The 19,380-nt window shown below is 37.9% G+C and overlaps 2 protein-coding genes across 5 annotated transcripts in view; one reads left to right on the plus strand and one right to left on the minus strand.

Annotated features, from left to right (window-relative positions):
• Positions 1–10,560, minus strand: part of necab3 (N-terminal EF-hand calcium binding protein 3) — a 35,378-nt gene extending 24,818 nt beyond the window's left edge. For all 3 annotated transcript variants that reach the window (XM_042401536.1, XM_042401521.1, XM_042401528.1), the window contains exons 1-2: positions 9,851–10,560; positions 3,680–3,704 (exon numbers count right to left, since the gene is read on the minus strand). In XM_042401536.1, the coding sequence (XP_042257470.1) occupies positions 3,680–3,704; positions 9,851–9,988 (163 nt within the window). In that variant the 5' untranslated portion in view covers positions 9,989–10,560. The remainder of the gene's footprint in view (positions 1–3,679; positions 3,705–9,850) is intronic.
• A 372-nt stretch (positions 10,561–10,932) lies between these two features.
• rbck1 (RanBP-type and C3HC4-type zinc finger containing 1) lies at positions 10,933–18,356 on the plus strand. Of its 2 annotated transcripts, none has more exons than XM_042404020.1 (13): positions 10,933–11,237; positions 11,330–11,377; positions 11,814–11,958; positions 12,205–12,301; positions 12,531–12,693; positions 13,802–13,959; positions 14,081–14,254; positions 14,874–15,034; positions 15,222–15,321; positions 15,830–16,009; positions 16,109–16,207; positions 16,916–17,059; positions 17,182–18,356. In XM_042404020.1, the coding sequence occupies exons 2-13, from the start codon at positions 11,338–11,340 to the stop codon at positions 17,260–17,262; spliced, it is 1,542 nt and encodes a 513-aa protein (XP_042259954.1). In that variant the 5' UTR covers positions 10,933–11,237; positions 11,330–11,337; the 3' UTR covers positions 17,263–18,356. The 2 variants fall into 2 exon arrangements, with proteins under 2 accessions (XP_042259954.1, XP_042259946.1); XM_042404012.1 differs by having other exon boundaries at positions 10,934–11,237; positions 12,495–12,693.
• The last annotated feature ends 1,024 nt before the right edge of the window (positions 18,357–19,380 follow it).

The following is a 19,380-nucleotide window of genomic DNA, read 5'->3' on the forward strand; positions in this document are numbered from 1 at the left end:
CCTTCATGCAACGCATTGCTGCACAGGAAATTCCTTAATTACAATGGAGGAGAGTAGCTATAAATCATACTGTAGGTTGAGTCAAACGCAATATGTATAAATTGCTCTTTAATACTGAGCCAGAAAAATCAATTAGGAATTTCAAGGTGAGAAAATGTTTCCAAAGAAAGTGTGAGGCTGGGGAAGTGCACTGTTTTTTCAACACAGCGGGATAAATATGCGGCCTTTTCTCCGTTACAGTTAAAAAAATGTCAGTCTAAACAAAGTACTCACAGGATCAGAGTAAACAAGAGCCAAATGAGTGAGGGAGGAAGTCCTGTAAAGTAGGGCACAAAGTAGGCCGCACTCTTATCTCTCCAAAGGTTAGTCCCATTGCAGCCTCTCCTAAGTGGTTTATAAATTCCCACGAATGCATCACAGCTTCAAAAGCATTACTAAGAGAGTTGTGTCTTATATTCTTCATAGTAACCTCCTCTACGCTACAAATACTGTAAAAGTATTACAGATTCTGGTATTCTTGGTATCAATTCTCTTTAGGTTACATTCCACCAGGCTATCTGTAAAGAAGTCTGTGATATAAGCTGCCTTTTAGCCTCCATATCTAATTTAAGGCTGTACACTGCTTTTAGACCACATATCCTACTGCTTCTCGATTCTCCACCTCACTAATGGTCTGAGGATGACTGGTCTTTTCCTCCATATTGGAGCAGATGTCGGGCAAGAAGCGGGGTTCATTAAAAGCTGATGAGCAAAAGAGGAAAATGCCTCTTCAACTATCATACTGCAAACTTTGTTCTGTGTCCTATGTCTGAATATCTGGATCATAGAGATGAACTTTTTTCCAAATAAATTTTGAGTTTAGTCTTAGTTTTTTTTTTAAAGAAGGTCTCCAGCTGTTGTTTTTATTGAACTAAACTTTAGCTGCTATACATAAAACATGTTAGAGACTACTGATCTGTGACCATTTTGCCAATTAGGTTGTGACACAGTTGGGGTTATGTAACATGGCTAATTATTCTTTGGATTTCATGCACATGGGTAATAGCCAGTCTTATACCATAAAAAGCAGGATATGCTTGCAATACAGAATTTACAGGGCATCAATTAAAACTGAGTTGGACTGAATTTTTGTAGTTCTTTACAGTTAGCTTTTTGGTAAAACAATTACAACCAAAAGTCCCTGTACTGGCTGGATCTGCTGACATGTCAGTAGCTCAAGGACCTTGTAATACAGTTGAAAGCTGAGATTGTTTTGTGAAACTACTGGTACTATTTCCTAGGTTCAGAATGAACTCTCATGCTTAAATTAATTTATTAATTAATGATTTATTTTTTTTTATCATTGTCGGTTTCTTGCAATAGTTGGACACAAAGATCAATGCCACTCACATATCTGTCCATTATTGTATTGTATTGTATTTATTGGGTACATTTGATTCACTGCACCAGAGTTAGCTTTAAAGCTAATTTTCATCTGCAGTCCCTTACAAAGAAAACATATAACAGCTCAAAAACAAACAATACAAAGCAGAAAACACACAGGACATATTAGCCTATACAAAATACAAAGCTACACACAATAGCACATCACATAAATGTGAAGCTATAGCCAGCAGCTAATTCACTTAGCTTAGCATAAATACTGGAAGCAGGGGAAAACAACCAGCCTGTCCTCTGTCCTCTAAAAGCTCAATTAACATGTAATATCTTGTTTGTTTAATCTGAAGTGTAAAATGAAAACTTGTGTTTTTGTGGCCAGACTATTTCTGAGCCAGGCTAGCTGTTTCCCCCGGTTCCAGTCTCAATACTGAGCTAAGCTATTAGCTATATTTAGTGCTTTATATTCTCATCTAACTCTTGGCAAGAAAGCTAACAATTAAACTAAGAGACAAGAAATCCCAAAAATGCTATGAATGAAATCACATCAGCTACTGAGCTTGCATGTCAACAGATCCATCTCCATGGCAACTGAACAAACTCCATCCGCTGATTAAGATACTGTGATACAGCTGAGGCCTCAGCAGTAAGCAAGTAAGTACTGTACAAACATCCTATAAATATAATACTGCATTCTTGACCTTATCATTATTGTGATACTACATATACGATAAAATCCCACCTGTGTTTATTACTGAAAGATAAAGAGCAGTGAATGTAGCATAATATACTTGTTTTCTCTTTATCTCAACATCCCTTCTTCACCCTCCCCGCCATGCTTTCTGCACAACTGGTTCAGCAATGACAGTCCTCTCAGCTGAGCTCATTATAATATATAATGTATAAATCTAAATCTAACAGTGAATATATTTGGCTGGAAGCCACAGAACAATTCATCACATATAACACTCGCCATACCGAAGCTTAAGAGCTGTTGAGAAGTAATTGCTGTTTTGGGTCACGCTGATTACATCTCTAGTAAATGCAACACTGTCCTGTTGATGTCCACGCTTTCGTGACCTGCTCTGGCACCTTATGTTGTCTCCTGTTATACAGAAATAAATATCCCTTTTGGCATTGAATTGATATGAACTATCGATATGAACTATCAAAGGGTAGTTCATATCTCATGATAAGGGGTGAAGCAATATAAATATGTGATGTGTCAGGCAGAATTTGCACCTGAAAAATATTCAAGTTGATTTGGATTTCTTTTTCTATAGGTGCAATTTTAGGGCAATGACATGACAGAAAATGGAATAGTTGAGTTTGCAGCTTTACTTTTCTCTAAAAATTAAGCAAAAAAGCTTCAGCTATAGTGCTTGCACTGTTTTGCTTGCACTTTTTAAAGGTACTAATGCACATGTATATGTCTTAAAATGTTGCCGTCGATCAGTGTTTTCTGTGTCATTTCACGCAGACTGGGGACATGGGTTGTCACAGCAGTCAAATTGTGAGAATCTGGTCATAATTTTCTGAGACTAGAGTTTTGACGCAGGTTGTCTTTGGTGAGCAAAGCTCTAAATTAGCCATCTGTGGATTTGTCTTTTAGTCTATTTTTACTAGGACCTCTGCTTTGGATTGACAATCCAAGATTTCACCATGTTCCAGCCAAATATATTCACTGTTAGATTTAGATTTATAAATTATATATTATAATGAGCTCAGCTGAGAGGACTGTCATCGCTGAACCAGTTAATGTCAACTCTTGTCTGGGGCAGCCAAAATTCACACTGTCCATAGGGTCTGTCCTCACACTTACATGGTTTGACATCCTAAAACAGCAGCGAAGTGAATAGTATGAGTGTTTTCTGAACTAATTCCCCCAAAATGTTAGGTTACCACGTTTGCACTTGCTAATAAAGATATTTTATCAGTGATTCAGTGCTTGGAGAAAAAAAAAAAAAACTTGGCTCAGCCTGCATTAACATGACTCACATTAATTTGTAAACAGCACCCAGTCATCTGCGTCGACAGTGACAGAGAGGTGCTTCATTTTGTGTGACACATTCTTCCATTCGTGGCTATAATCCAGCATCTTAGCATCATTTTAATTGGGCCAAGAAACTTGTTAGAGCATGAAGAGGAAAGCAGCTTCTCTTCAAGAGTCATTCATGCAAATCGCTTATTTCTCCGCCCAGACGGTCTAAGGCATAATAACAATTGGAAGAATGGGGAGAACAACAAGCATGCATTGTGACCAATTATTCATCACTGAACATGTTATGTATTGTTTACTCACCGTTTTTGTCTGCTCGGCGGAAAATCTGGGGATAAAAAGAGAGGGGAGGAGATGGTTATTATTTCTTGTCAAGCAGCACTAAAGGGATTCTTGCAATAAGCAGGTACAGATTATTAAGAATCATGGCAATTTGTCAAAAACACAATAGGATCTTCGACATCTGCTGTCGAAGGTTCATTTATTCCGCTACAGCAGATCAGACCGAGCAGAAACACCACATGAAGAATGACATTTACAAAGGCCCTATACTGTGTATGGGTGAGTCATTTTAGGTTGAGCACCAATTGGTAGTATGTGTCAGCTCTAAAATTGGTTTAATAATTACCACTTGAGAAGTAAATAGTAATTTCAGAAGCAGCAAGGCCGCTAGGTAGCAAAGAGGGTAAATAGTTATTATCTTGCAGGTGCTAGGGATAAATTTAAAATCATATTCTACCCTTACAGACAAACTGCATTAATACACACATTTTTGAAAACAGGCTTAAGACATAAGTACTGTTAGCAACATAATTATTCTTTAAGTTTCTGAGATGTATCATTATTTTATGTTTGATGGTCAATTATTCTTTTTGATGTATGTAATATGTTTGGTTTGATGTAATTTTGTTGGGCTGGGTGTAATGGTGATATTGTAACTGTTTTATTTACTGCATGTAAATGTAAACACTTGTTGACTATACTGTATATTTTCATATGGACCCTAGGAAGAGCAGGTGTTACAAAGGTAACCACTAAAGGGGATCCAAATAAACAATAAACATTGAGCAAAAGAGCAATAGTCACAAGCTGAGGCTCATCTGTGGTGCCCATAGTATAAGTTCAAGCAGGAACATAAAGCCATCAGAGTGGTCTATTGAAAAGACCAACTCCAAACATCTGCTGCTATCTCTTGCTGCACTTGACTGCGTTCACTGGCCAGCAGCTGCGACTGTGCTGCAGGTTGAAATACAACACCCACCAACCCATATGTGATTCAATAGACCTTTTCCATGCAGACCTTTAAACATGTCATAGCAGGAAAACCACAGGTGCAACTAATAACATAAACGATGGCTGAATTACAGTGTTCCAGTTCCAGGGCCATGCTACTGCAGAGGAAATCATTCATGTTATTACAGTATTTACACATGTGATTTTCTACAATGACAAGATAGACAGTCTGCTGTGAAAAAGAACTATTTGAGCTAGAATTTGTCTGCTGCTAAGTGCTAATTTGCTGGCTGGTGGCCACCGCTGCATTGCAAACTACAAAATAAATATTATTCAGTTTAAGCTGATTCATGGACTGTCAGTAAAAATGTAACACTTTATTTCAATTCCCCTTTTTAGCATTTATAAGCAGAATATAAACACTTAATAAATGGTTTACAACACACTATAATGCAGTTAACAGAATATATACGTGTTTATTAATGTATTTATTAACAACTATAACTCCTCCTGTGGGCACACATAAGTGGATGCTGCAATATAATTCAATGATGAATGACAATATAGCAAAAGACAGCTGTATTTATATATATTATATCTTAATAGGACAGGTTATAATTGTACATTACATTACAATGAATTAATACTTAAAATGTCCTTATATTGTATCTGCTTATAATTTTATAGTGTGATATAAACCACCTTGAATGGAGCTGTAACACCAAAACAAACTGTATTTGTTATAATAGAAATTATGATGAGGATGTTTCTGAATTAATTAGGGATAATTGAACACTTTGTGAAAAACAATGGCAGTTATACTAATCAGATACTTTTTTAGGTGAGGGTGTGTGTGTGCAGTTATACATGAAGACCTTTGAGAAATCGAGAATATGACAAAGGAGAGTTTGACATTTGCACATAGCCAGAACATGCTTTCAAGGATCTGTTCTGTCTTACTCAGGGGAAATTGACAGCGTTATCATTCTTCTTCTGATTGTGTGTCACGAGTTGACAGGGAATATGGCTATTGTCATGGAGACTTACAGTGACTCTCACTGTGTCTGGTAGTACAAAGATGAAGCTAAAGCTAAACTTGCTTGAGACAGAGCGACCGAAATACAACAGAATGAATACAATATGGATGAGTGACTAATGCTGGTAAATACAATTTGTTGCTGACACAAACAAGACTCAAGGCCATACAGTATGGTTTGTGATTGACCATGTGAGCAGTGTTAGTCAGCTACTGGCAGCATTGAAGGAAAGGGCTGCTTTCTCGTCAACAAAGGAAAATTCCACTTTGTCATAACCAAGGTCTAACTGAGTCACAACAACACAGCACAGATTCAAACAACAAAAAAAGAAAACTAATTGAGACATAAACAATAATTAAAAAACCAGCAAAGAAATACAGAAGAATTTTGGTATTTTTGTTCATCACTCTCGGTTATTTTCACTCACCAGCTTAATTTCTGAGATGAGTCAAGATCTGAGGGCACCAGACAACCACACAAGTGATGAGACAAGTCCCCAGTGTAACTATAATGACTAAACCACTTGTGAGAAATAAAAGGCTCCCAATGCTCTTGTTACAATCATCCATTGTATTGTTTAATTGTGGGCATACAGTAGCATAGACTAAAGTTAAAGTACTTTGAAGTAGCTCTTAAAAATCTAATGGATGTTTACAATGGATGGCTGTGGGCTTATCTTGTTCGAAACCCGCACCATTATAAATTAGTGACCCCAGGTCCCTGACAATTATGATGGTGATAAAAATGTTATCATAGAGTTATTTTAAAGGCCAAAACCTTTAAAATAAGAATTTTTCCCAAGTACAATGTGCACAGATATATTTTTAAAGAAGTTGAAAACTGGAGAAAACTGAATCTGAAACTAGAATTTTAAACATCACCTGCATGCATTTAGTTTCCACCTGTGCTTTACATTCGAAATTTCAGAATTCATCAATAAAGCACCATTTTCCTTAAATCAGCAGTTTAATATGACAATAACAAATGGTCATTTCTGCATTTCAAACACAACATATGCTAACACTATAATTTGTATAAGTATCTATTTTATTTTTTGGTTTTCTCAGGGCAATTATCAGGAAAAAACACAGCTCCTAAATGAATAACTATAACTTTTGCAAATAACCTATCCATAATCTGGCAGCACAGATGATTTGTGATCTTTATTTCTACTCCACACCCTCAGTCTATTGTCTCTATTGTTAGGGAGCAGTTAGGACTAACAGTTTTGACCTACAGGTTATTAATAACAGCAGAAGCTGCCCATTTACTCTCATTTTCCATAGGTCAACAAGCTCAGGGTCTCCACTTCTGCCCTCTGTCTGTCAGTGTCTACATTCTGACCCCACCAACCCTCCTTATTGAAAACAAGAATCTTGAAATCCTTCTACCTGTAAAGGTCAAACATTCTTGCATTAGGCTTCTGTACAGTAAATCTCCTTCTTTTCCCCTTTGGCACAGTAACCCATCTCAGCAGTGTTTTTTCTTGTCATCCTAGTCAATTCAATGGAGAACAGATAGTGTTAAACTTGCTTTTTGTTTGGCTGTGTCTTTGGGCTTTCAAGTGTCAGGAGACGATAATGCGTCATTTACAGCGAGCCCAGAAAAGGTCAGACCTGCTTCCCAGAGCGCTGCTGTTCTGATGTCATGGTGGCAGGTGTTAAGACAGTGGGTTCTCTCAGGCTCTGCTGACACGCTGCTTGTGCAAGGCTTTAGATTTTGTATTTTAGAAAGAGGAAACCAGAGCTAATGATCATAATTTGTTGATAAAATTGTGCGTGACGTAATTTTCACTTTTCTCAGAGATTCTTGGAGGTTCACTGAGATGTATAATTTCTAGTTATTTTTCTTCTGTCTGTTTCTTTTTTGTTGCTCTATCACAAGAGCAGCAAAACAAGAGCAGAAGGAGAAAAGATGAACATAGGGAGCGGGAGGACAGAGATTCGAGAGATAGAAAAAATCAGAGAGAGTGCTGGTGATCGAGCAAGCCTTCAGAACCACAGGATAAACAAAACAAAGACATTAAAAAAGCAACCAACAACAGACTTGATAAAACCTCCCACGACCATTGCCAGTATCGTTAATTGTCCCTAGCCTTTGTACAGGAATATTTGGAGGCACTGCTTTGTCTCTCACTCTGGGATTGTGAGTTCAATCTCTGCATCACTAGCATTACTGATAGGCTCATTATCGTTTGGAAAGGACTCAAGACCTACAGTACTATTGATGTATCGATATATCTGTCACTGAGAGAGTATCTGTTGATTGTTACTTGGAAAGCTGGGCAGCATGTTCAAAAACGATAATCCAGTAACACTGAAACATCTGATATACTACAAATCATATCTATTACAGTTTTAACATACAGATTGTGTAATGTGCATATAATCTATCATTGTCAAAAGTAAATCTAAGCAGGCTGTTTATTCTGTACATGCTTATATTGTACACTATATAATATTTATTCCAACCATCTTTGCATATTAATATATTTTCACATGTTTACTTTACTACATAATAGCTATATGTTTATGTTTACTTAACTTTGCTCAGCTTAGTTGTCCTTATTTTGGCAGTATTTCCATATGTATCTTCCTGTATATTGTTCTTGGCACTGTGTCTAATTAAGAGCCACGAGAGACCTTAATCAAATTCCTTGCACACATACTTGGCCAATAAAGCCGATTCAGATTCAGATAAATTGGTCAGATTATCAAAAAGAATTTAACTGCTTTTAACCCTAATTAATATTCCCCTCTGTTTAGATGTTTTGCTGCCTGTGTGGTTGTTTATCTCTGGTACTCCTGCAATAATAAAGTTCATCCACCGGCATTATCACTGAAAATCAATCACCTTTGATCTGCTTAACAATTTTTACTCCTGGCACACAAAATATTTATTTTTTTAGTCTTAGTAGATAACCAGCTGACTTTTTTCAATCCACTGCTCACTGTGAAGCTATGGCAAATGCAGCACAGCACAGTCCTGTCCTTGCTTAATATACAAAATTTGAATTCTGGAGAACCTACAGGCAGGAACAAGATTTTTGACATCAGCACAGTGTTTACCTTAACCAAATAAGAGCAGAAAGACAAAAAAAACAATGAATGACGTAAAAGGAGACAATGAGCAGACAAGGGCTGCAAACAAAAAGCAACACATTGCATTGTGTCCTTGTCTGTCTTTGGAGTATTAAGCAGAAATCATCATCTACCTTGCACAGACAATTCAGGCACAATGTGCAGAAATACAGTGACACGTCCGCAGAATATGAGTGATGTGTCCTTATTTAGACAAGACTGTCTGTGTGCTGCATAAGTGACAGAGTACAGACAGAAAACTGCCAGTTCGTAAGAGCTGCAGTTTTGGACACATCAATGGGCTACAACTGAAGTGTGACGGACAAGACAATGAATGGATGGATGAATACTGTGTTGATGGATAGCTTTTGACAGGCTTAGAAATGTTATTAAAACGTTATCAAATGTTATTACTGCAGTGCTGAAGGTTAATCAGGCAGCGGGTGTTACTGGTTTAAGCTCCAATTGGGGTAGGCGTGTCCATGTGCATATTTGTGTGTATGTGTGTGTGTGTGTGAGAGAGAGAGAGAGAAACGGGTGGTTGAGAGAAAATCTAAAATGCAACAACACTTACAAAGTGTATGTATGTGTGTGTGTGTGTGTGTGTGTGTGTGTGTGTGTGTGTGTGTGTGTGTGTGTGTGTGCAACAAAAAGAGGAGAACCCCCAGCAACCCCTAAACCTGTCCAACTGTGAGAGCTTAATTTATCATGCAGAGGCAGCAGCTGCAGCTCTTCCTACTTTCCTCTGACACCAACACACACACACACACACATATACACACACAAACACACACACACACACACAAATACTGTATCATCTTTGGGTGTGTGTTGTGAGTACACAAGAGAAGAACATTTGAAAAACATTTTTCACTTTCATTGAGTTATGAAATAACCAAAAGAGTACAACTTTACATTAAACTGTGCAGTAGGTCAATTATTTCGTTTTCCCATCCATGTATGATTTCTTACAGTTAATTACAATCATCTATTTAGACTTTCCCACAATATGACAAGACACCGAAAATACCCACAGGCCTAATAACAGTAATAGCCAATAGGAGTAGAAATTTGGTGAGCAAATACCACTTTTCACGGAAATGTAAGAGAGTCGATGCACTCACATCATGAAAGATAGTAAGACCTTGTCCAGCTCTGTGCAGCGGCGGCGGCTGCTGCTGCTGCTGCTGCTGCTGAGCCTGAAGATGCTTCTGTTTGGCCGACTGCAGACACATAGTGATCATCTCCGTACAAGCCAGCATCTTTAATAAACACGCCGAGACACACCTTGATCTTGCGGGTCGCTCGAACTGTTGACGGGGGGAAAAAGGCTGAAGTGGAGTGAAGGTGTGAAGTGTGGAGGAGAGTGAGGGATGTCAAGTGAAAAGCGGGCAGGGACTCAGAGATGCTCCGCAACTTTGTGGTGCGCTGCTGAGCAGAGCTGCCAAACCCCTCCTGCTGGAGCCGCTGTGATTGGCTCGTTGGTCTGCACCGTGCATCTGGACCAAAGTGTTAACTTGTACAGGACCAAATGCTCCCTCGCCTCTGAATGACTTCCTAATGCGTAAATGCTGTACAAACGTCGGAATCAGAACAATAAAGGAATGTATGAATATTAACATGATGCAAGGGAAGGTCAGAGTTAGCAATTTAAGAGTTACTGAAACTAATAAAAATACATTATATTCTTTTGTGTCGGCCTATAATTTAAATTAAAGCTTAAAATGAGAATGACGCATTCATTTCAAAGCCAACTTTGAGCTGTAAAATTCCACTTGGCTAATGTTTGACAGACGCTGACATCTGCTGGATGTTGGGAGTCAACACAACAACAAAGCGATATATATTCGATTATTATTATATATTCTATAATCTAATCTAATCTATTGCATGTCGTTCTGTTAATTAATTGAATAAAGTAGTGTCCGAATGAAGAGATTTAATTGGTGTAGGCGAGTGTAGCCCATATATGCCCATAAAGTAGTGTAAAGGAATTTTCTTTCTTTAGGCTCAAGGATGAAAAAGACAGAAAGAAAACAAAAGTATGAACTGGTCTATGCAAAAATAAAATTACTTAGGCTGATTGGTTTCGTATTTACGTAGCAGTTCAAATCAAAATTCCAGGACAGTAGCTTTTCAGGAGCTGAACGTGAGCTGACCGAGGGGCGGAGCAGAGGCTATTTCTCTTCCTGAACTTTAGTCAGTTTCACTTTCGCTTCTAGCTGCCAGCTGCTGAGGAGTGGGCGCTGGATTCCGCGGTTGTAGAAGAAATCAAGCAGTCAAGGCTTTTTTTTTCCTCCTCCAACTGGATTTACATACACGTAACTTATTCGGCTCTGAGCGCTTTCAACACGCGGGTGACCCACGCTCCACTCTGCACCTGAACGCGTCAAGCGCAGACACACAGACGGAGCACTCGCTGAGTCGCTGTTGCTGCTGCTCTGCTGAGTCGACGTGAGGAAGTGTGTGTTGAATGCGGACAGAACCGAAATAACAACACGACCTGAAGAGGTGGGACGTAAACTTTCTCATACAGACGGTCAATTTAACCCGAAAGTGCGATATTTGTGTGTCACGTTTTGTGTTTTGCTTGTCGTTTTCAGGTGTAATCATGGCCTCTGAAGTTGCCCCGAAAGTGAATCTAGAAATCGGTGAGCGCCTTAACTTAGTTTCGATTCTGTTACATTGAGTCCAACATGATTTCATGTTTAAATTTAGTCTCAGTGAAAGAAACTACAGTTTATTAACGAGCTATTTAAGTGTTTCTGCTGAGGGTGAAAGTGGGTCATTGTTTTGATTAGTCATAATTACCTGTGCTCTCTAAATTGAAGTCCCACTGACTTATGTAACATATTCAAATGTAACTATGTCTTATTTTTGCACTGGGACACTCTTGATGTGTTAATGTTTTAGTGAGAGGTAGAGAAAATAACTGCAGACTACGCAATGTATCAAATAACACAGAGAGCAGTGCCAGCCAGTGGTAGCAGCCATTATTAAAGAGGAATACACTATTAGCCTCTTTCACAGTGTGTTGATGATAAATCACGTGAGGATGTATGAACTCTTCCTTTGCTCCCTGTGCAGCAGAGGAACTGGCTCTGTCTCTTAGTGAAGCCCTCAGCACCGGGGATGGACAGGAAGCCACAAGACTCTGTCAGAAATTGTCAGAACTCTCCGTCCCAGTGTCTGTCAGCATCAACAGTCAGGTCTATCCTCAGGACTCCATAAGGTGGGACACAACTGTGTGTATGCAGCTGTCTGCATGTGATTTCCTTGTTTTGGATGTTTCCAAAACAGGAAACCACAAAGCCCAAAGTTTTCCCTTTATCAGAGAGCAGTAGGCCTATTTATTTTCAGGGTGAAGTCTTGTTTTGAATTGGGATTATTTAATGGAATGAAGGTCAAGCATAGCATCAAGAAATTAACAATAGTGTAGAAAAAAGATTGACTGGTACTATTATTTTCTATGTTACAGGTTGAAGGTGGGAGTGGAGGATGCTCAGTCAGAGGACTACGTCCCAGTGACTGTTGTGGTTTCTACTAGCATGACAATTGCACAACTTAAAGACAAGGTAACGTAACAGCCATCTTCATTACATTAACATGCATCATGCATCATCCTGTACTAACTCATAATCATATAAACTATAAACACTGAATTGAATCACCTAAGTCTGTTCTTTCGCATGTTTTTTCCTACAATTTTTCCTCTAAACAAATGTTAAATTGAGGTTTCATTGTCCATACTTTAATGTATGCACACAGATCAGCAATGACTTTGGGTTCCACCCCACCCTGCAGCGTTGGGTGATTGGGAAGCGGCTGGCGCAGGACAGGGAGACGTTGTACAGTCACGGTATTCGTCAGAATGGAGACCAGGCTTTCCTGTTTATCCTCTCCGCCCATGCTGCTCATCTCACACGGCAACAACACAAGCAGGACCAGGAGCAACAACGCATAGACAGTAAGTACCACACACACAGAAAGATCAAGGCTGTTATTTTAGTTGTCAGTTATTACTTTTTTTTCCTTTTTTATCAATAAGCACATAGCTCCTAAACTTTGTAACTCTCTGCCATTGGACTTAAGATCTGTGGATACTGAGAACACATTTAAAAAGCAGCCCAAGACCCATTTGTTTAGACCTGCTTTTGTTTAATTTGTTTTATTTCTATTTTTGCCTTGACTTTTTAGCTGGATGACTGCATTTAATGTTTGTTGCTGTGTCTCTTGTTTTTTTTTTAATTTTCTTTTTGTTTGTTTTTTTAGTTTAGTGCTTCACACTTTGTGACTGAAAGGTGCTATACAAATCAACTTCTTATTATCAAAAATAAACGCTTATCACAACAACGGTCCAAAGTTACGCTTTAACATTTTTGGCACTCAAAAAGTATTCATTTTACAACAAAGGCAAAAAACAAAGCAGTCAATTTTTAGTTTTTGGGAAGTTATTACTAGCAAATGTTTTGTATTTTACCAGATAAAATGACCTAAATGATGAATCAATCATCAGAATGGTTTGTAATTTAATTAGTTATTCAACTTATCATTTGGGCATAAAATTGACACATATGGAGAAAAATTAACGATTGTGCATGACAAACGTAAAAGCACTCATGGCTTTTTTTATAAAACTTATTATAAATCAGGCAAAACTTGTACTGAGTTATTCAGGCATTAATGTAGGATTTTTTTCAATAAGGGCACCAATTCAATACCTTTGAGCTTTGGTACCAACCTTTTGTAATTCTTCAGAGTTTAATGTTGTCTTTAAATAAATAGATGTACAAATAAATAAAGTAATAGTGTAATAAAATTAATATTTAAATTAGGCAAAATGTGATTAAATAATAAGTACACAAAACAAAGAAAATGTCCTAGCATTCGATACAAATGCTGTTACTTGATTGTGTTTGCTTTTTGAGGTTTACATAAGGTCTGTTGAGGTTTGATACCAGCTATAGACAGATTTTTTTTTTTATTGTTATTTTTTTATCTGTAATCACCAGCCATGATTACAAGTTGAAATAATAAATTAACTTTCGAGTTACTGGATGATAATCTGTTCTTAGGCATAATGGAGTCGATGCAAGCGATGCAACTTTTTCCCAGAGGAGTGGGCGGAGGTGGCGGCGAGAAAGCAGCTCCTTTAGAGGGTCAGCAGACTCCTCCTCCTATTCCTCCCAAAGTCCCAACTGTAACTAAACCTCTTCTGCCTCCCAAACCTCAGGTCAGAATCTCTCTCTGTTTCACACATGATGTCTGCAGTGTGACTGAGCCTGTAAAGGTGTCTGCTGTACATAGTATGAGTCCAGGAGCATGCAAGCATATATCTGTGTTTGTGTTTGTAGTTGGGCTGGACCTGTACTCTGTGTACATTTGTGAACAAGCCAACGCGTCCTGGCTGTGAGATGTGTGGGCAGGAACGGCCAGAGGATTATGAGGTCCCCAACATTTACCAGCCAGACCAGGAGGAGGTTCTACGAATTCAGCAGGAAGAGCTGGCCATGATGCAGTATGAACAGGTAACAGTGCTGCTCATTAACACTACTGTATCAGGCAACCACAGTTCCTTAAATCTTTTCAGCCTTGTACCTTAACTTGCATGAATGTCACTTTCTAATTTTTAATGAAAAAATAAAGTATATGGTTCACATTAGCTTAAAATAGTTTTACATTTTGTGTGACACATTTTGAAGCTGTACATTGTTACACTCCACTTTTGCAATTTGCACACATTTTGATATCCTGTAAATGAATATGATAAGTACATTGGTTTTTGTTAGCCACTGATTTCTTTATTTATAGAAACCTGATGCATGTATTATTGAAATAGTGCAAGTTAAAAATCTGTTACTGTAACTTAAAGGGAAGTGTAGTGAAGTAAGTGCTCCTAAAGTTCATCACGATTCTCTAATACAGAAGAGGATTTTCAATAGTTCAACTAACATTACAGTATGTATGATAAATGCAGAACTAATGGATGACCATAAAAACTAAGCTGATGCCAAGAGCCTTTGCAGCAGTCTTCAGCTGTTTCACTTTCCTTTTTCTGGAAATGTAAGACTATGAAGTAATGAGTCAGGACAGTTGGTAATGAATCTCTGTATTGTGCCTGTCTCTCTCTCTTTCTGGGTGATGAAGGCTCAGCAGGAGGAACGAGAGAAGAACTACCTGCACCTTTTGGAAATTGAAGAACAGAACCTTATCCCCAACACCACAGACACGGACTGTCCCATCTGCTTCTCTCCCCTGCAGCCAGAAGAGGGCATCGTGCTCAGAGAGTGTCTACACACCTTCTGCAGGTCAGACACAGGAAATTGCTTTGCAGCTTTGGCACATGGTTGTAAAAGTGCTAATAGTATTCTGTCTGCTTTCTAAAAGTCTACACTGGCCATATATATATGCCATTATTTGCAAAATATGCAAAACATTATCATTTTATGTATTTACATATTTGTATTTTTCTTGGGTGTGTGTGTCCTCTTTCAGGGAGTGTCTGAAAGGGACGATAGTGAACAGTCAGGATGCTGAGGTGTCCTGTCCTGACTGTGAATGTGACAGCAAGCTACTGGACCGAGAGATCAAAGCGGTGAGTGTAAGGTGGGGCATCAAACTTTTGGAATGCATGGTAAAAAAGTGAAAAAGTCCTAAATGTTCATGGGATATAACACAATATAGAATAATTAAGTGTTACTACCGTGGCCACATTTTTATTTCAGTTGTTTCAGTCGTCAGTGATTACACAAAAATACAGTTTAAAAATAGCACATCAGCTTTGGACAATGAATGCATTGTGACTCATAAAAAAAGTGAAAAACAATGATTTCTTATTCTTCTTCAAGCCCCCCTGTCAGATGGACAAAGTGTAAAAGAATTTGGAATATATAATATATAAGTTTTTTCAAGTCATCATTAGAGGTAACAGAAAAGTACATGCACTATAATTGATTAATTAATGAAGAAAATCTATTTAAGAATAAAAGACAAAGACGTAGCAGGTAAGAAGTTGCTCATTTATTTTACATAGAGACGAACATACAGTAGTAACACTCTCCCTCTCTGTCGGTCTGTCATTTATCGTGTGATCTCGGATGCAGCTGCTCACAGAAGAGGAGCACCAGCGGTTTCTGGAGTTGCGTCTGAGCATCGCAGAAAGCCGCTCAGAGCACAGCTTCCACTGTCAGACTCCCAACTGTCGAGGGTGGTGCATCTACGAGGATGAAGTCAACGAGTTCCACTGCGAACTCTGCGACGAAACCAACTGCATTCTCTGCAGGGTAGCTTTGTTTCATTTATTTTCTGAACTCATAAAGGTTTTCTTTATGTGTAGTAGTAGTTGAAAGACCAAACATAAAGGACGTTGTGTATGTTTACAGGCCATCCACGAGGGTATGAACTGTAAGGACTACCAGGATGACCTTCGTATAAGAGCAGAGAACGACCAGGCGGCTCAGCAAACAAAGCAGATGCTAGAGGTGGGTCAGCTCAGAGGCTTTATGTAATTAATTTATCAGCACACTGGTCAGAAGTTCAGAGTTTACAGCTGCAGTCAGATGCACTTAAACAATAAAAAAGCATTTTACTTCCTGTGTATTGCTGCAAAGTTGTACCATTGCACTATCCAGACAGAAGTTGTGTTTCCTACATCCTTACATTTCCACCTTATATTCTACTGTTGATTATAACATTGGTAAACATTTGAAGTTCATTACATAAAGCTTTCATTTATTTTATTTATCTAATCTCCTTTGAATATTTATGATTAATCATGAGTAAAAACTGTTTGTATTACTTGAACTGAACCTTTCTTCACACCTTTCTTTACTCCTTCATTCACAAACCTAGCAGGGTTGGTGGAATGTGTGTTTTATTTTACATTAAATATGAATGCTCTTTCATCAATTTAAGATTCTTTTGTCTATTTAAGGCTTTTTTCCTTGAAATGACTCAATTTTCAAACCTGCTTGAATACTGTATGTATTTACAAAATTAGTGTTCTAAGCTCCAGGACTGATGTTGGATGCTTCACTATTTTTGTTGAAATATTTGTACATATTTGGGTTATCTTTAAAGTTATATGGATGGCTGGTTTTATGAACCATTTGAATGTTGCTGTGTTTGTACTTTTGGTCGATTGATCGTCTAAGATGTTACATTTTTGTACATTTCTATATTTACCATAGAACCTGCTACAGAACGGGGAGGCCATGAAATGTCCCAGGTGCGACATTATTGTCCAGAAGAAGGACGGCTGCGATTGGATCTGCTGTTTGATGTGCAAGACTGAAATCTGCTGGGTGACGAAACAAGCTCGCTGGGGTCCCAATGTAAATATACGTAGAAATAGACAAAAACTAAGACACGTTTTCACATACTGTTCAGTTGTCAAGAAAGTTAGATCATGTGTTAGATCTTTGCATATGACTGGTTGTTTTTGTGTGTTTGACAGGGCACTGGAGACACATCTGGTGGCTGTAGATGCCGAGTCAATAATCAGCCTTGTCATCCCAACTGCCAAAACTGCCACTGAGGCAAGCACACTAATGAACACATACAGTACATGCAGCTGCACGCGCACAGTCTGAAGCAATTCAGAGTGCAGCCAATGCTAGCTACAGTTATTTTGAGTAATTAAGTATTTTATTACTTTCTGCCTTGTCTTCAGTGGTATAGTGGCAAGACACTGTACAGCCGTTGTCTTGCCACTGGGGCTTCAATGGTGTGGTAACCGCAGGTGGAAATGCTACACAGAAGCTAAACAAACTGCCAGCTATGTCTTCTACATCTGTGCAGTTGAGGATACTGACTGTCTGTGCGATACAGTAAGCTTCGCTGGGATTGTCTGCTATAAAAATACTTTGCTGTTATAATAAAATAATACTTAATGTATTTGAGGAGCCAGCAATGATGTTGTTTTCTCTACGTTGGCTTCAGAAATATAATATTTAATCTTTCTAAACAAAAATGCAAGAACATCCTCAAATATATGAAAATCCACAGTTAACAACTTCATAAATAAGAAATTTCTTATCCTATGTGAATAATTCCTGAAGAATCTGTTGATTATTTTTACAACTCATAATTCATATTGTAAAGCAAAGGTGATTAACAGATGAATCTTATCACCATGTACTAACTCATAATCATAAACTGTCAACACTGAACTGAGCCCAAAGTCATGTCTTCTAACTAAACTGTCAAGTTTTAAGTTGAAACCAGTCTATGTTTGCTATTTTTTGCTTGTTAAGTGTCTAAAATGATTCATTTGTAATCTGAATTATAAGAAGTGGATTTTCTTTCAGTCGACTTATCAGACTGTGGTGAAGGATATTGTTTTAAGAGTTTACATTGAATGAATGTGTTCCTAATGCAGAACAGGCTGCTCTGATGCACTTAATGACTTTGAAGTATCAGGTTTAAAACATGTCAGGTGGGACAAATAATGATGCTGTATTACTGGCAGGTGGTAGTTTATCTGTATTTATCTGTAGTTTTTAAGTGTTCATAACTCGAGGAATATAAAAAATAATTATATGTATGTGTATTGCATATACAATATATCTAATTTCTTGTATGTGTAATTTTTGGTGGGTTCAACTTAAATTAAATCACCAGTCCATTTGTCCTCAGTTGTGTCATAACCTGAGCCTTTTAGAGGAAGACCATCTCTGCTGCCTGAACACACACACAAAAAAAAATCAATATCAAACCCTGATAGACTGGTTGTTTTTGATTTGCTGTACCTCATCAATTCTCTTTTTACAGCATCAGCTGTACTTTTTCAGTTTCTTTGACACTCCTCATGAACTAACTGCAAAATATTTAATTATAAATGAATTCAGCTAGAGCTTATGCAACAGAAGACATCACTTTTCATATTAGGTCAACCATAATCATATACTGTAGGTGTACTGCATGCGTTTTGAAGAACTGAAACTGCATCAGACCGGAACTGCAAGCATATCATGCTAGCATCACTGTAACGCAATGAAATGTGTTAATATTACACTCAAAGTTCAACTGAAGCAGAAAAAGGACAACTGACAATTATGAAACATAGCCAAAGCCGACAAAGTAAAGATGGAGCTGATGTAGACAAAAGACTGACAAAGGATAGCTGAATCTTGACTGGAAAGATAGCTGATGGATATTGAGTTCAGCCTGACTAAGTACAGATTAGGCTGAATAAAGTTTAACCAGGCCTGACAAGAGTTGAATCTGACAAGCTGAGGCTGAGGTAATGTACAATGGAGGGAAACTGAAATGTGAAATTCTGTAATTTTTTCTTGCACAAACTAAATCAGGTTACATCCATGAGAAAAACAAACAAACAAATGATGGATGAATTCAAAAGTTCAGGTGAATTGTCTGATACAGCGAGGATATTCTATTATCCTCACTGTATCAAAATGGTATCCATTTGTAAATGCAACATTGTACATCTTCATACAAGTGTACTTTGCAGTTGGTGTGTACATGTGATGAGGTTCATATGAATCAAGTTTACACACTGATGTTTAACTCTCCATACAAATATGTTGAACATTTTCACTCTAGTTTATTAGCATTCTCTTGTACAACTTTACATTAGTATGACAGATTCGTTATAACAAAATAAACATAAAAGGCAGTTAAATCATTTAGTGCA

This window comes from Thunnus maccoyii, chromosome 3 (assembly GCF_910596095.1).
Source record: "Thunnus maccoyii chromosome 3, fThuMac1.1, whole genome shotgun sequence".
NCBI lineage: Eukaryota > Metazoa > Chordata > Actinopteri > Scombriformes > Scombridae > Thunnus > Thunnus maccoyii.

What these genes read in the sequence shown, in the direction of transcription:
- rbck1 (XM_042404012.1), top strand. Translation starts at nt 11,338, where the DNA reads ATGGCCTCTGAAGTTGCCCCGAAAGTGAATCTAGAAATCG. An exon ending in TATCCTCAGGACTCCATAAG is followed by an intron (nt 11,959 to 12,204) that starts GTGGGACACAAC and finishes TCTATGTTACAG; the next exon opens with GTTGAAGGTGGGAGTGGAGG. An exon ending in CCAACTGCATTCTCTGCAGG is followed by an intron (nt 16,010 to 16,108) that starts GTAGCTTTGTTT and finishes GTATGTTTACAG; the next exon opens with GCCATCCACGAGGGTATGAA.